At 43.0% G+C, this 16,467-nt stretch overlaps 1 protein-coding gene across 1 annotated transcript in view; it reads right to left on the bottom strand.

Moving 5' to 3' along the window:
* The window catches only part of RNF126 (ring finger protein 126), a 52,930-nt gene that overhangs the window by 6,268 nt on the left and 30,195 nt on the right, over positions 1-16,467 (bottom strand). Inside the window, exons 3-6 of the mRNA XM_056518014.1 lie at positions 14,290-14,347; positions 13,955-14,193; positions 9,435-9,503; positions 9,236-9,305 (exon numbers count right to left, since the gene is read on the bottom strand). Of these exons, the coding sequence (XP_056373989.1) occupies positions 9,236-9,305; positions 9,435-9,503; positions 13,955-14,193; positions 14,290-14,347 (436 nt within the window). The remainder of the gene's footprint in view (positions 1-9,235; positions 9,306-9,434; positions 9,504-13,954; positions 14,194-14,289; positions 14,348-16,467) is intronic.

Below are 16,467 nucleotides of genomic sequence, written 5' to 3'. Positions count from 1 at the left end.
AGCTGTAGGCACCCTGATTGAAAACCACAGGTCTTTTGAATGGATGCAGCTCATTTATGTTTCAATGGGTGTGGTGGCTGATGTGTTGCAGGGAGGAAAATGGAATGGTGGGATTTGTAGTAAAAAAAAAAAAAAAAAAAAAAAAAGTCAAACAGGAAATACCAGTTCACAAAAAGCTAGCCAGTGTGTTATGGTAATCTCATGACATAGCCATTTAGCCCCAAGACAAGCACAGATCCTTCCTAAGCATGTCCATTACTGCCTGCCAAGTATGAAATCACCTTATGGTGGATAACCCCTTTAACTGTAACATATACACAGTTATAGTTTTTAGTTAAAACTGCTTTTTCCCAGTGAAAACTAGTTTTGACTTAACACCTTTGTAAAATCTAGAATTGACTGCTTTTTCCCAGTTAAAAACTGTTTCCTGAACGCCTTTGTAAAAACTAGAATATTTACTGAAAGCCTTTGTAGAAACTAAAATTTACTGCTAATCAAAATGACTCGAACTGTTTCCACAAAGGTCAAAGTTATCTAGTTTAACCCCTTAAGGACCAGGCCATTTTATACCTTAAGGACCGGAGCGTTTTTTGCAATTCTGACCACTGTCACTTTAAACATTAATAACTCTGGAATGCTTTTAGTTATCATTCTGATTCAGAGATTGTTTTTTCGTGACATATTCTACTTTAACTTAGTGGTAAAATTTTATGGTAACTTGCATCCTTTCTTGGTGAAAAATCCCAAAATTTGATGAAAAAAATTAAAATTTTGAATTTTTCTAACTTTGAAGCTCTCTGCTTGTAAGGAAAATGGATATTCAAAATAAAACATTTTTTGGTTCACATATACAATATGTCTACTTTATGTTTGCATCATAAAATTTATGAGTTTTTACTTTTGGAAGACACCAGAGGGCTTCAAAGTTCAGCAGCAATTTGGAAATTTTTCACTAAATTTTCAAACTCACTATTTTTCATGGACCAGTTCAGGTTTGAAGTGGATTTGAAGGGTCTTCATATTAGAAATACCCCATAAATGACCCCATTATAAAAACTGCACCCCTCAAAGTATTCAAAATGACATTCAATAAGTGTATTAACCCTTTAGGTGTATCACAGGAATAGCAGAAAAGTGAAGGAGAAAATTCACAATCTTCATTTTTTACACTCGCATGTTCTTGTAGACCCAATTTTTGAATTTTTGTAAGGGGTAAAAAGGAGAAAATTTTTACTTGTATTTGAAACCCAATTTCTCTCGAGTAAGCACATACTTCATATGTCTATGTTAATTGTTCGGCGGGCGCAGTAGAGGGCTCAGAAGGGAAGGAGCGTCAAATGGTTTTTGGGGGGCATGTCACCTTTAGGAAGCCCCTATGGTGCCAGGACAGCAAAAAAAAAAAACACATGGCATACCATTTTGGAAACTAGACCCCTCAGGGAACGTAACAAGGGGTAAAGTGAACCTTAATACCCCACAGGTGATTCACGACTTTTGCATATGTAAAAAAAAAAAAAAATGTTTTACCTAAAATGCTTGGTTTCCCAAAAATGTTACATTTTTAAAAAGGATAATAGCAGAAAATACCCCCCAAAATTTAAAGCCCAATTTCTCCCGATTCAGAAAACACCCCATATGGGGGTGAAAAGTGCTCTGCTGGCGCACTACAGGTCTCAGAAGAGAAGGAGTCACATTTGGCTTTTTGAAAGCAAATTTTGCTCTGGGGGCATGCCGCATTTAGGAAGCCCCTATGGTGCCAGGACAGCAAAAAAAAAAAAAACACATGGCATACCATTTTGGAAACTAGACCCCTCGGGGAACGTAACAAGGGGTAATGTGAACCTTAATACCCCACAGGTGATTCACAACTTTTGCATATGTAAAAAAAAAAAAAAAAAATTTTTACCTAAAATGTTGGTTTCCCAAAAATTTTTGATTTTTAAAAAGGGTAATAGCAGAAAATACCCCCCATAATTTGTAACACAATTTCTCCCGAGTACGGCGATACCCCATATGTGACCCTAAACTGTTGCCTTGAAATACGACAGGGCTCCAAAGTGAGAGCACCATGCGCATTTGAGGCCTAAATTAGGGATTGCATAGGGGTGGACATAGGGGTATTCTACGCCAGTGATTCCCAAATAGGGTGCCTCCAGCTGTTGTAAAAGTCCCAGCATGCCTGGACAGTCAGTGGCTATCTGGTAATACTGGGAGTAGTTGTTTTGCAACAGCTGGAGGCTCCGTTTTGGAAACAGTGGCGTACCAGACGTTTTTCATTTTTATTGGGGAGGGAGGGGGGCTGTGTAGGGGTATGGGTATATGTAGTGTTTTTTACTTTTTATTTTATTTTGTGTTAGTGTAGTGTAGTGTTTTTAGGGTACAGTCGCACGGGCGGGGGGTTCACAGTAGTTTCTCGCTGGCAGTTTGAGCAGCGGCAGAAAATTTGCCTCAGCTCAAACTTGCAGCCGGATACTTACTGTAATCCTCCGCCCGTGTGAGTGTACCCTGTACGTTCACATTGGGAGGGGGGGGGGGGGGGGGGGAACATCCAGCTGTTGCAAAACTACAACTCCCAGCATGTACGGTCTATCAGTGCATGCTGGGAGTTGTAGTTTTGCAACAGCTGGAGGCTCCGTTTTGGAAACGGTGGCGTACCAGACGTTTTTTCATTTTTATTGTAGGGGTATGTGTATATGTAGTGTTTTTTTACTTTTTATTTTATTGTGTGTTAGTGTAGTGTTTTTAGGGTACAGTCGCACGGGCGGGGGGTTCACAGTAGTTTCTCGCTGGCAGCTTGAGCTGCAGCAGAAAATTTGCTGCAGCTCAAACTTGCAGCCAGATACTTACTGTAATCCTCCGCCCATGTGAGTGTACCCTGTACATTCACATTGGGGGGGGGACATCCAGCTGTTGCAAAACTACAACTCCCAGCATGTACGGTCTATCAGTGCATGCTGGGAGTTGTAGTTTTGCAACAGCTGGAGACACACAGGTTGTGAAACACCGAGTTTGACAACAAACTCAGTGTTTTGCAACCAGTGTGCCTTCAGCTGTTGCAAAAGCTACAACCCCCAGCATGTACGGACAGCGGAAGGGCATGCTGGGTGTTGTAGTTATGCAACAGCTGGAGGCATACTACTTTGGCTGGGGATGCTGGGGATTGTAGTTATGCAACAGCTGGAGACACACTGGTTTGCTACTTAACTCAGTGTGCCTTCAGCTGTTGCAAAACTACAACTCTCAGCAGTCACCGACAGCCAAAGGGCATGCTGGGAGTTGTAGTTATGCAACCACCAGATGCACCACTACAACTCCCAGCATGCCCTTAAGCTGTTTGTGCAAGCTGGGAGTTGTAGTTACACAACAGCTGAAGGTACACTTTTCCATAGAAAGAATGTGCCTCCAGCTGTTGCAAAACCATAAGTCCCAGCATGCCCATAAGTGCATGCTGGGAGTTGTGGTGGTCTGCCTCCTCCTGTTGCATAACTACAGCTCCCAGCATGCCCTTTTTGCATGCTGGGAGCTGTTGCTAAGCAACAGCAGGAGGCTGTCACTCACCTCCTGCTGCTGCTTGATCGCCGCACAGGTCAGTCCCGCCGCCGCCGTCGCTCCTGGGGCCCCGATCCCAACATTAACGCCGGGGATCGGGGTCCCCAGCACCAGGGGTGCACGTCCCGCACCCGCTCACGTCCTCCGGAAGAGGGGCGGAGCGGGTGCGGGAGTGACACCCGCAGCAGGCGCCCTGATTCGTCGGCCGGTAATCCGGCCGACGAATCAGGGCGATCGTGAGGTGGCACCAGTGCCACCTCACCCCTGCAGGCTCTTGCTGTTCGGGGCCGTCTCTGACGGCCCCGATCAGCCAGTAATTCCGGGTCACCGGGTCACTGGAGACCCGATTGACCCGGAATCGCCGCAGATCGCTGGACTTAATTGTCCAGCGATCTGCGGCCATCGCCGACATGGGGGGGCATAATGACCCCCCTGGGCGATATGCCGCGATGCCTGCTGAACGATTTCAGCAGGCATCGGGCACCGGCTCCCCTCCGGCTAGCGGCAGGGGGCCGGGAAAGGACAGGACGTACTCCTACGTCCTCGGTCCTTAAGGACTCGGAAATGGGGGCGTAGGAGTACGTCCATTGTCCTTAAGGGGTTAAAGGTGTCGCTTCCACAGAGATCAAAGTTCATCTAGTTTACACGTGGCACTTGTAAATTATGCTTATTGATTGATCAACGACGCCCTACTCATGGTGGGCAGACTATACTGTCTCTGCATACCCCTCCGCTAAGCACACTCTAGTGGATGTCTGCAGCGTTCCTGATGTGCAAAATGGTCAACCCACACGAGTATCCTCTGGCTTCGCCTTGCCTAGGCATTAGTTTACTATCTTTAGGGTCCAATCACTTGCATGCATGCTCTACATCCTTGACGGGGCGGGCAAGATGGGCCAGTGGTGCACCTGCCGCCTGGACAACGGAAACAGGATCCCACCTTCATTGCAGCAAAGGGTTTCGTGTCAAGCCCTCCAACTCACACGCGTTAGACTTCTAGTTACGTGTTTCAAGAAGGGTCGGGTGGGTCACAGACCTCGCCGCAGACTCCTTGCGCTCTCTTTTCTTCTCACCTGCAAGGGACGGGGAGGGCGTAATCCTGCTTTCCCCCCCAGGGACTCTGGCTGCATACACCCGAGGGCGACTGCTACCAGCTTGGGCACTATCCCCCTGTCAGAGAATCAGACCTCTGGGATTTTTAAGTCCCTATGGAGGTCTCCCCTTGGACCTTCCACACAGGCCTACCTAGGAAAGGTGCATTCTGGCCAGGGCAACGACTCCCAAGTCCCCTCTCTATAAGTGGGATCATTCAGAGAGCTGGCGCCACCCGGTGGCGACTTTGGGGTACTGCATGCTCTCCATGTACCCTACCTCTTCCACACAGGCCTACTCAGGAAAGGTTCACTCTGGCACGGGTAAATTGGTGCCTTGTCCCCCCCTGCAGAGAACCAGGCCTCTGGAAGTGGTACCATTCAAAGCGTGGCAACTTTGGGGTACTGCATGCCTTTCATCTTACCTACCTCTTCCACACAAGTGTGCCCAGGAAAGGTGGACCCAGACCTTGTTACTTTGGCTGCTTGTTTCCCCGGCAGAGAACCAGGCCTCCTGGATTTTTACAAGTCCCTCTGGAGGTCTCCCTGGGGATCTTCTGGACAGGCAAACCCAGGAAAGGTGCACTCTGGTCGAGGTACATGGGCTGCCTTGTCCCTTGCAGAGAACCAGGCTTCTGGGATTTTTACAAGTCCCTCTGGAGGTCTCAAGTGGGACCTCCTAGACAAGTGTACACAGGAAGGGTGCACTCTGGACCGGGCACTGGGGCTTCCTAGTCCCTCTCTGGAAGGTCACATGACATTTAAAAATAGTATCAGTAATTGGTATCAGAAAGTACTTAAAAAAATATATATATTTGGGTTCGCCATACATTTTTGGGTAAAATGAAAGGTTTCATTACAAAGTACAATTGGTGGAAATAGAGAAAGGGTCGTCCAACGCTTGACTCCGGGAACAGGTACTTTATTAGGATGCCATGGAGAGCAAACAGGTACACGAAAACATGTGGTTTTGTTTTCACACTGTACACTTTACGGTAAAAATGACGTGTTCTTTATTCTCTGGAACAATACGATTAAAACAATACCCATGGCTAGATACTGTTCTATTTTTTGAACCGTTTAAAAAAAAATCTAACTTTTTGCACAAAATCAGTAATATAAAATCGCCCTATTTTGACCACCTATAACTTTAATTTTTCCATATATGGGGTGGTATGAGAAAAATTTTGACTAAAATGTGACAACAAAGCAGCATTTTTAGACAATTTTTTATGTTTACGCTGTTCACCATACGGGATCATTAACATAATATTTTGATAGTCAGGACATTTACGCATGCGGCCATACCAAAAGGGTTTAGAAAAAAAATAATTTAAAGCTTTTTGGGGTAGAATGGGAAAAAGGGACAATTTTTTCACTTTTTAGTTGTACATTTTTCAATATTTTTAAAAATGTTTTTAATTTTTGTTTATTTATTTATTTAAAAAAAAAAAAAAACTTTTTATGTCCCCATAGGGGACTATCGATAGCAATCAACCGATTGTTAATACTGTTCAGTGCTATGCAAAGAACATAGCACTGATCAGTGTTATCAACTATCTTCTGCTCTGGTCTGCTCGATCTCAGACCAGAGCAGAAGACGCCAGAAGAGGACCGCAGGCAGGTGAGGGGACCTCTGGCCGCCATTACAGATGATCGGATCCCCGTGGCAGCGCTGCGGCAATCCGATCATCTATTTTAACATGCGCATTGCCGCAGATGCCATGATCTGTATTGATCACGGCATCTGAGGGCTTAATGGTGGACATCCGTGCGTTCGCGGATGTCTACCATTACCATCGGGTCCCCGGCTGCGGATAGCCGGGACCTGCAGTTTATGAGGTGAGCACCGCTCCGATGCTCGCAGTCATACACAGGACTTAAATGTACATCCTGGTGCGCTAAGTACCGCCGCACCAGGACGTACATTTACGTCCGTGGTAGTTAAGGGGTTAAGGTCAAAATGGGCTTTAACTGACATTCATTTTTTATTAGCAATAAATTCTAGTTTGTAAGAAGGCAATCAGTAAATATTCTAGTTTGTATGAACGCATTCAGTAAAAACTGGTGTTTCAACAAAGGCTATCAGTAAAAACTGGTTTTAACTAGGAAAAAGCAGTTCGTTCTAGTTTTCACAAAAGCATTCAGTCAAAACTAGTTTTCAATAGGGAAAACCAGTTTTAACTGTAAATTATAGGGTTTTTGGATCATCAATTTAACTGTGAGTTTTCAAATATCTGAATGACAGTAATATATGTACACACAGTAATACTTCACTAGTGAAGTGAGGTTTATTGGATGAACAGGAAAAGTGAAATCTACATTAAAACACAACTAACTACATTAAGACAAGTGCATACATTTGGGCACCCCAACAGAAATATCAAATAAATATTTAGTGGAGCCTCCTTTAGCAGAAATAACAGCCTCTGGATGCTTCCTTAAGCCTGTAATGAGTGTCTCGATTCTGGGTGAAGGTATTTTGGACAATTCCTGCAAAACATCTCCAGTTAAGTTAGGTTTAATGGTAGCAGAGCATGGACAGCCCGCTTCACATCACACCACAGATTGTCAATGATATTTAGGTCTGGGGACTGGGATGGCCATTCCAAAACATTGTACTGGTTCCTCTGCATAAATGCTAGAGTAGATTTTGAGCAGTGTTTGGGATCGTTGTCTTGTTGAAATATCCAGCACCGGCATAATTTAAACTTTGTGACTGATTCCTCTACTTTATTCTCAAGTATTTGCTACTATTAAGTGGAATCCATGCAACTCTCAACTTTAACAAGACTACCAGTACCGGCACTCGCCCCAGAGCCATACAGCATGATGGAACCTCCACCAAACTTTACAGTGGGTAACAAGTGTTTGTCTTTGAATGCTGTGTTCTTTTGACACCATGCATAACACCCTTTTTTATGACCAAATAACTCCGAATTTGTTTAATCAGCCCATAGCAGTCTTCCAAAATGAAGCGGGCTTCTCAAAACGTGCATTTGCATACCTCAAGTGACTGTTTGTGGCATGAGTGCAGAAAAGGCTTCATCTGCATCACTCGCCCAATACAGCTTCTTCTTGAGCAAAGTGTGCTGAATTGTTGAACGATGCACGGTGACACCATGTGCACCAAGCTGATGTTGTAGGTCTTTAGAGGTAAGTTGTGTGCTTTTTTTTTGGATCTCTCTCACTATTCTTCGCTTTTGCCTCTGACATTTTACTTGGCCTGCCACTTCTGGCCTTAAGAACGGTGTCTGTGATCTTCCTCACTATGTTCCTCACCGCGGATACTGACAGCTTCAAGGGGTACTCCGCCTCTGGACATCTTACCTCCTATCTAAATCATAGGGAATAAGAGGTCTGATTGGAGGGCTCCTAGCACTAATTAATTGGGACACACAATTGGTTTGGTGAGCTTATTAAGCCTTGAACTTCATAGACAAGTGCATCCAATCATGAAAAATCTGAACATGAGGGTCTCAAACAACTCTCAAAATGACCTGAAGCATTATGGCTACAAAAAAAAGCTAACGCAGAGATTTAAAAGGGTACTCTGCCCCTGGACATCATCTCCCCTATCCAAAGGATTGGGGATAAGAGGTCTGATCACGAGGGGTCCGTCCTCTAGGACCCCCTTGCGATCTCCAGGCGGCACCCGGACATTCTGAACATTTTTGTTCAGGACGAAGGGTTCATGCGGTTCAGCGAAATCTCACTGGCTTTGAATTCATGCAGAATTATGTGCAGAAATTCTGGTGTGTGAACATAGCCTTACTCTCCTTTTCCTGCCCTGCACATGTTCAGCACTCTGTACTGGGTAGTATTTTTTGTTAGGAAAAACAGTTGTATTCAAGATGAATAAAATCCTCTGAAAACAGTTTTGGTCATCTATAAGTGTTTTTGAAAAAGTGGAGCTTCACTTTTACTGACTTGAGGCCGAATCCCACCTCGCGTCCCCCTTTTGGCTAGGGGATAAGATGTCCAGGGGCGGAGTACCCCCTTTAAATCTCTGTGATTGCTTTTTTTGTAGCCTTCCCCTGAACCATAATGTTTCAGGCCATTTGAGAGTTGTTTTGAGGCCCCTGTGTTGCCACTCTTCAGTGGAAAGTCAAAGAGAACAACAACAACTTCCAATTGGCCACCTTAAATCCCTTTCTCATGATTGAATGCACCTGTCAGAACTTCAAGTCTTAAAGGGGTACTCCACTGCTCAGCATTTGGAACAAAAGGTTCCGAACGCTTAGAGCCAGTAGCTCTTGACGTCATAGCCATGCCCCCTCATGTCATGCCCCACCCCCTCAATGCAAGTCTATGGGAAGGGGCGTGACAGTCATCAAGCCCCCTTCCATAGACTTGCATTGAGGGAGCAGGGCGCCACGTCATGAGGGGGTGGGGCTATGACGTCACAAGCTCCCAGTACCGGCTCCAAGCGGAGGAACCCTTTAATGATCCCACCAAATCAATTGTGCGTTCCAATTATTCAGTGCTTGGTAGTTACAGGTATTCAAATGAACAAAAGTTATATAAAAAATGCTTATATATATTTTTTTTTACTCTTAATTTAATTTTTTTGTCACTGGCCAGGAGGTTGGTACCTGAGTGATTATTGTGTCCAGGCCATTGGCTCCCCAAGCATAGTCCATTGGATTGGAATGAAGAACTCCCCTTAAAAAGAAGAAAAGCTAGTAAGACTACTAGTATATCACATCATAATGTACACAATGTACATCATGTATGCCAGTGTCTCTGTTTACATATAAAAATTAATTGGTGGACTCGAGGGTGCCTACTCACCATGGTCCCAGTCCTAAATTTGGCATTGCAGTAGGTGCGATAATCCCATTGACCAGTTGTTGTATGATCCTACCAATGAAACCATAAAGTAAACATATTTAGCCAGAATTTTACAACTACCAGTTCTTTCATACATTTTACATGTAATGCAAGTAGTATGTAATACCTCAGAAGCATACAGGCTTCTAAACAAAACATGATCCAGCAAATACATATAGGCCTGCATTTATCATTGTAGGTGTAAGTGAAGCATTTTCTACACTTTTTTTTGGTTGCTGGTAATGTGTAGGAGCACCAAATGTATTAAATGGTCTCAGAGCATTTGATACATTTTGTGCAGGTCACATTTTCTGAAATCTCTCTCTTCACATACACCAAAAAGCTAAGTCTGGGCTGGTGTAGTTTTAGAGACTTTTCAGTGGCTTTGTGCCTTTTTTGCGCCTTTTCACAAAAAGGTGCAGTTCATAAAACCCTTCCATATCATGTGTATTGTAAAAAAATCAGTGGATTGCCACTCAAAATTATCAGAAATGTGTAAGCCAAAAAGGCGCAAATAAACCTTGCTTGCGCCTTTTTTGCGCTTTTTGTAGGCACAAAGAACTGTCTAAAGACAATGATAAATGTCGGCCATTGTGCTTTCAAAGGCCCACAGTAAATAAATTATTTTCTTGCTCAGCAGTGAATGTATCTTTCCAAAGTATACTATACCTGGCAGTACTGAAACTTGTCCCTATATGAAATCCCTCCACAGTCCAGGCATGCCTGATGGATATGTCACCTGCTGTATTAAAGCCACGCAGAGCCCATTTATTTAATGTATATAGCATGTTATTACTTAGAGAAATTAGTGGTTAGGTGGCTGGCCCACGACATCCAAGCTACACCTATGGCCGATTCAAATTTTCAGCCTACATAGACTCCAAGCTCACAGGAACAATCTTCTGGTTTTGAAGAGGAGGAGATGCTCACTAACATATAAACCCCTTAAGGACCAAGCCCATTTTAACCTTAAAGGGGTAGTCCAATGGTGAAAAACTTATCCCCTATCCTAAGGATAGGGGATAAGTTTGAGATCGCGGGGGGTCCAACCGCTGGGGCCCCCTGCGATCTCTCTGTACAGGGGCCAGGCTCTCCGGCCAGATAGCGGGTGTCGACCTCCGCACGAAGCGGCGGCCGACACGCCCCCTCAATACATCTCTATGGCAGAGCCGGAGATTGCCGAAGGCAGCGCTTTGGCTCTGCCATAGAGTTGTATTGAGGGGGCGTGTCGGCCGCCGCTTCGTGCCGAGGTCGACACGCCCCCTTCCCGCGGGCTGTCGGGGCTCCGTACAGGAGATCGCAGGGGGCCCCAGCGGTGGGACCCCCGCAATCTCAAACTTATCCCCTGTCCTTAGGATAGGGGATAAGTTGTTCACCACTGGACTAGTCCTTTAAGGACCAGGCCAATTTTATTTTTGCGTTTTTCATTTTTTCCTCCTCTCCTTCTAAAATCCATAACTTTTTTTTATATTTCCATCTACAGACCCATATAAGGGCTTGTTTTTGGGTGACCAATTTTGCGTGACCAATTTGTAATAAAGCCTCTCATTTTACCAAAAAATTTATGTCGAACCTAAAGAATTATTTTTTTAGGGAGGAAATTTAAATGAAAACCACAATTTTGCTCACTTTGGAGGGTTTCGTTTTCACACTGTACACTTTACGGTAAAAATGACATGTGTTCTTTATTCTGTGGGTCAATGCGATTAAAATGATATCCATGGTTAGATACTTTTATATTTTTGTACCGCTTAATAAAATCTCAAACTTTTGGTACAAAATAAGAAATATAAAATCGCCCTATTTTGACAATCTATAACTTTTTCATTTTTCCGTATATATGGGGTGGTATTAGGGCTCCTTTTTTGCCCTGTCATCTGTACTTTTTATTGATACCACATTTGCATATATATAACTTTTAGATCACTTTTTATTAATTATTTATTATTTTAATTTTTTTTACACGTTTATGCCGTTCACCGTACGGGATCATTAACATTATATTTTGATAGTTAGGACATTTACGCACGCGGCAATACCAAATAGGTTTATAAAAAAAAAAATTACGCTTTTGGGGGTAAAATGGGAAAAAGGGACAATTTACATTTTTTATTGGGGGAGGGGATTTTTCCTTTACTACATTTTTCACTTTTTTAATTTTTTTAAATACTTTTTATGTCCCCATAGGGGACTATCAATAGCAATCAGTTGATTGTCAATACTGTTCAGTGCTATGCAAAGAACATAGCACTGATCAGTATTATCGGCTATCTTCTGCTCTGGTCTGCTCGATCTCAGACCAGAGCAGAAGATGCCAGGAGACGGCTGGAGGCAGGTGAGGGGGACCTCCGGTCGCCATTACAGATCGGATCCCCACGGCAGCACAGCGGGCGATCCGATCATCTATTTTAACGTGCGCATTGCTGCAGATGCCGTGATCTGTACTGATCACGGCATCTGAGGGGTTAATGGCGGACATCCAATCGATCGCGGATGTCGGCCATTACCAGCAGGTCCCCGGCTGATTGCAGCCGGGACCTGCAGAGTATGACGCGAGTACCGCTCCGATGCTCGCGGTCATATACAGGATGTAAATGTACGTCCTGGTGCGGTAAGTACCGCTGCACCAGGACGTACATTTATGTCCGTGGTTGTTAAGGGGTTAAAGGGGGTACTCTGGGCATACACAATCTGGGCTCCTTATAAAAAGCATTAATATACTTAAGTGACTGAAAACAAGAGGTTTTACTTTTACATGTAGAACTAGCCCATGTAAGACCGGGAGGGCGGCTTGCTGCAGCTCGTGCCTACAAACTCACCCAAAGATTGATGTAAGGTGGTCTCGGAGACACAAAGGACACACTTCGCCTGGGCTAAATGTATTTTTCCCCTGCCAGAAAAACACACTGAGTGCCAAGATGTCGATCTGTGGGCAGGCTTCAATGTAGATGCTACTGAAAGCCTGCCCCCTAGTGATTATAGAAAGGAGATGCTAGTCTTAGGCAGGTGGGGGAACAAGAGCAGGACAACACAGGTTAATCTGTTCAACCCATTGAAACCTGGTACTTTCACCACATAAGCATGTTTATTGCTTTGTATAACTTTAAAGAATAGCTTGAACAAGTCTAAATTGTGTATGCGCAGAGTACAACTATAAAGGCCCTTTCACACTGGGCAATTATTGGCAGAATAGGGCAATTATTACTTCATGTGATCAGGACAACAAATCAAGTGAAAGATGAGCAATTGTTTATTGACTGATTAATCTTTTGTGTGGGCCTATAAATCATTTGTCTGCAGCATATTTCCACATGTTAAGCTGTCAATAGGTGAAGTGAATGGCAGCATCAACCATTGGGGCATGTAAAGGCTCCTGTTAACAAGAGCAGATTAACTATTACACAGTCAATTAGCACACATATCAGGCTCTCATCTGTTCACGTAAAAGAAGCCTTAGGCTATGTTCACACGGCAGTTTTTCTGCACTGACTTCTGCATGACTTTAAAGCCAATACACTTCAACGGGATTCCGCTGTCCCATTTACACAGCAGAATTTCTGCAGCAGGAATTCCATTGAAGTGAATTGGCTATAAATTCATGCAAAATTTTAATGTGTGATTCAGTGCAGAAATTCTGCCATGTGAAACGGAAAATCACAGAATTCAATGGGACTCTGCACTGGAATCTCAGAATCCCAAGCGGAATGCCAACATGTGAACTTAACCTCACTCTTTTTCTGTCCTGTACATGCTGAGCACTCTGTACTGGGCAGTATTTTTTTTGGTTAGGAAAAACAGTTGTATTCAAGATAAATAAAATCCTTTGAAGAACTTTAGTAGATTACCAAAACTGGTTTCAAAAAGTGAAGCTTCACTTTTACTGACTTTTGAGATCCACAGATCTTCTAGGTTAAATTCTTTCATTCTTTCCCCAAATAATTCTGTGCATGAAGTTGGCTTCAGACAAAAAACCTGACGCAGCTCCCCGGTATTGCTGTTTCCGTCCATGGGCCTTCTTCCTGGATGCCAGTGGTCGACACATCGAAGTGCACTCAGCTAATCACTGGCCACATTGGAGGAGGACCCCTTTTATAACCCTTTTTAAGTTCACACAGTGTAACATATATGCTGTAGAGCTAAACTAAAATTGCTCACTAAAATCTGCATACAGATGTTGTCTTATTTCAATGCTTATTTTTATCTGCAATAGATAGGACGTGCTGTGGATTTAAAAACTGAAAATCTTCATTAACATGAAACGTCAGTTGCCAGACACTTCTTTTGTTTTCTCTAGATAGCAACTATATATATATATATATATAATATAATATAATATAATATATGAAAAAGTCTGTCTCGAAATACTTTTCCCATCCACAGGCTTTTAGGAGATATTATCCACAACCATTTTAAAGTAATATATATTGCTATGCAAAATCCTACCCCATCCCCATACCTAACTCTGCTCAGCTCCTCCTCACCCTTCTAGTGTAGGCACGCCCTCATGCCTCCCTGTAGATCGCCTTGTACTCAGCCTGGCACGAGGTTGCCTTGCACTATATCTATGCCGTGACTGTTGCTCTCTCCTGCTTTCCCCTTCTCGGGTCTCTTCGCCTGGTGCACTTGTGCTAAAGATTGGGAACTCCAGGCCCTCATTGAAAATTCCAAAAGTGACTTGCCCATAGCCAGGCGGCAGGGAGAACTGCGTTGCTTCTAGGCCCTTTCGGAATAAGAGAAAGTTTGGAAGAAGAGTGTTAATAAAAAAAAATGTGGGGGGGGTTGATAAGATGACAACAAGCTTAATAAGGTTCCTTACCTCAAATGGATGTCTATTTTGATCTGTACCAGAGGTGTTGCTACTATTTTCTGTGCTCCTATATAAAAAAATAAATAAATTAATAAAAAAAAATTATAAAATAAATAAAGCAAAATAAGCAACAACCTAATTTTAGGTAGGAAAAGAAGTTTTACAATAAAGTGAGGTAACAGCTGGCAAAAATGTCTGGATTAAATATACATAAATTACATCTACTAGACTGGTAGTGATCTTATACATTACAAGCAAGATGTATAAAAAAAAATAAAAAATAATAATTACTAGAGCAGTTAAAAAAGAATTATATATATATATGTACATTATCATCCCTGCAGCTATTGCCTACAGACTCACACATGAGGAGGATTGACAAGTCAGGAGCCTGCACAGAGCCTTGCTTGTCATGTCCTCACCTTTGGACTCCTCATAGAGAGACACAGGCAATAGCTGCGGGGACAGCATTTTTTCACCCAAAAATATACACATCTTTTAACCAATGTGTATTACAAATATACATATAATGGTATTATCTACATTCTTTTCAAAACATTTTGTTGATGACAAGTACACTTTTAACAGATTTGTAAATTACTTCTATTTAAAAATCTTAATCCTAACAGTACTCATCAGCTGCTGCATGCTCCACAGGAAGTTCTTTTCTTTTTACATTTCTTTTCTGTCTGACACCTTTGTCTGTCTCAGGAACTGTCCAGAGCAGAAGCAAATCCCCATAGTAAACCTCTCCTACTCTGGACAGTTCCTGAGACAGACAGAGGTGTCAGCAGAGAGCACTGTGGTCAGACAGAAAATAAATAAAAGAACTTCCTCTATAGTAAACAACAGCTGGTAAGTACTGGAAGTACTAATTTTTAAGTTAAGTTTTCTAAATAGAAGTAATTAAACAAATTTGTTTTTCTTTCCAGCACCAGTTGATTTAAAAATATAAATAAATAAAAAATAAATTAAAAAAAAAGGTACTTTTCACCAGAGTACCCCTTTAACTTTCAGATCAGTGTTTCTTCTGCCGGACTTGCCTAAGTAAGTTTCAAGCCAGGCCCCACTTTAACCACTTCGGGTGCGTTCACACGCTATTACTAGCACCACTGCGGGAATCCCGCTGCGAGTTACGCAACCATTGATTTAAATGGGTCCACAGACTGTCCGCAATAGTGTCAGGTTTGCGGACTGTCCGCGGACCCATTCAAATGAATGGTAGCGTAACTCACAGCGGGTTTCCTGCTGCTAGTTACTAGCGTGTGAATGCACCCTTAAAAAGGGAATTTGCCACCAAATGTGAATTTAGAAAAAAAAAAAATTTTTTTTAGAGGTTAAATAATTTTTTCACATTTTTAAATATTTTTGTAAATATTTTAAAAAACTTTTTTACTTGTCACAAAAATATGAAAAATGAAATAACTTGTCATATCTCCCACTGTTGACTCTAACATGAGTAATCTGGCTAAAGCAAGCAACTTGTCTGGCTGCTGCCAATTCCTCACCTGTTGGCAGGGCTGTCTACTTACTACTTCCCTTAGCCCGATACGTCACACGGCGCTTCAGCCTATCACGGGCCGCATTGCTGTCCCGCCTCAGCCGGTGATAGACTGAAGCGCCGTGTGACGTACCGGGCTAAGGGAAGTAGTATGTAGACAGACCGATCAGCTGTTGCGGAGCTCCGGGGGAAGGTATGTGAAAGTTTGTTTTGTCTTTTTTTGCAGCCCGGGCAGGAAGGAATAGAAAAAGTCTGCACCGGACATCTCCTTAAAGTGCAGTTTTTCCCCCCAAATTTACAATTTTTACAAAGGGGAATAGGAGAAAATGACCCCAAAATTTGTAACCCCATCACTTCTGAGTATGGAAATACCCCATGTTAGGACGTTAAATGCTCTGCTGGTGCACTTCAATGCTCAGAAGAAAAGGAGTCACATTTGGCTTTTGGAAAGCAAATTTTGCTGAAATGGTTTTTGGGGGGCATGTCGCATTTAGGAAGCAATGAAAGAAAGAGGTAGTCCAGCAATACCTTAAAATGTTGACTCTTTATTCTTGTCTTTTAAAATGTAGAGCACAATCCAAACACCATCACCATGCCGGCAGGCAACTCACATGGACGCGTTTCGAACACGTGCGTTCTTGATCACCAGGTCAAGAACGCGCATGCGTTCGAAACGCATCCATGTG

The sequence above is a fragment of the Hyla sarda genome, chromosome 1 (genome assembly GCF_029499605.1).
Source record: "Hyla sarda isolate aHylSar1 chromosome 1, aHylSar1.hap1, whole genome shotgun sequence".
NCBI lineage: Eukaryota > Metazoa > Chordata > Amphibia > Anura > Hylidae > Hyla > Hyla sarda.
The sequence above is the reverse complement of the archived record's forward strand: the minus strand, read 5'-3'. Positions and strand labels throughout refer to the sequence as shown.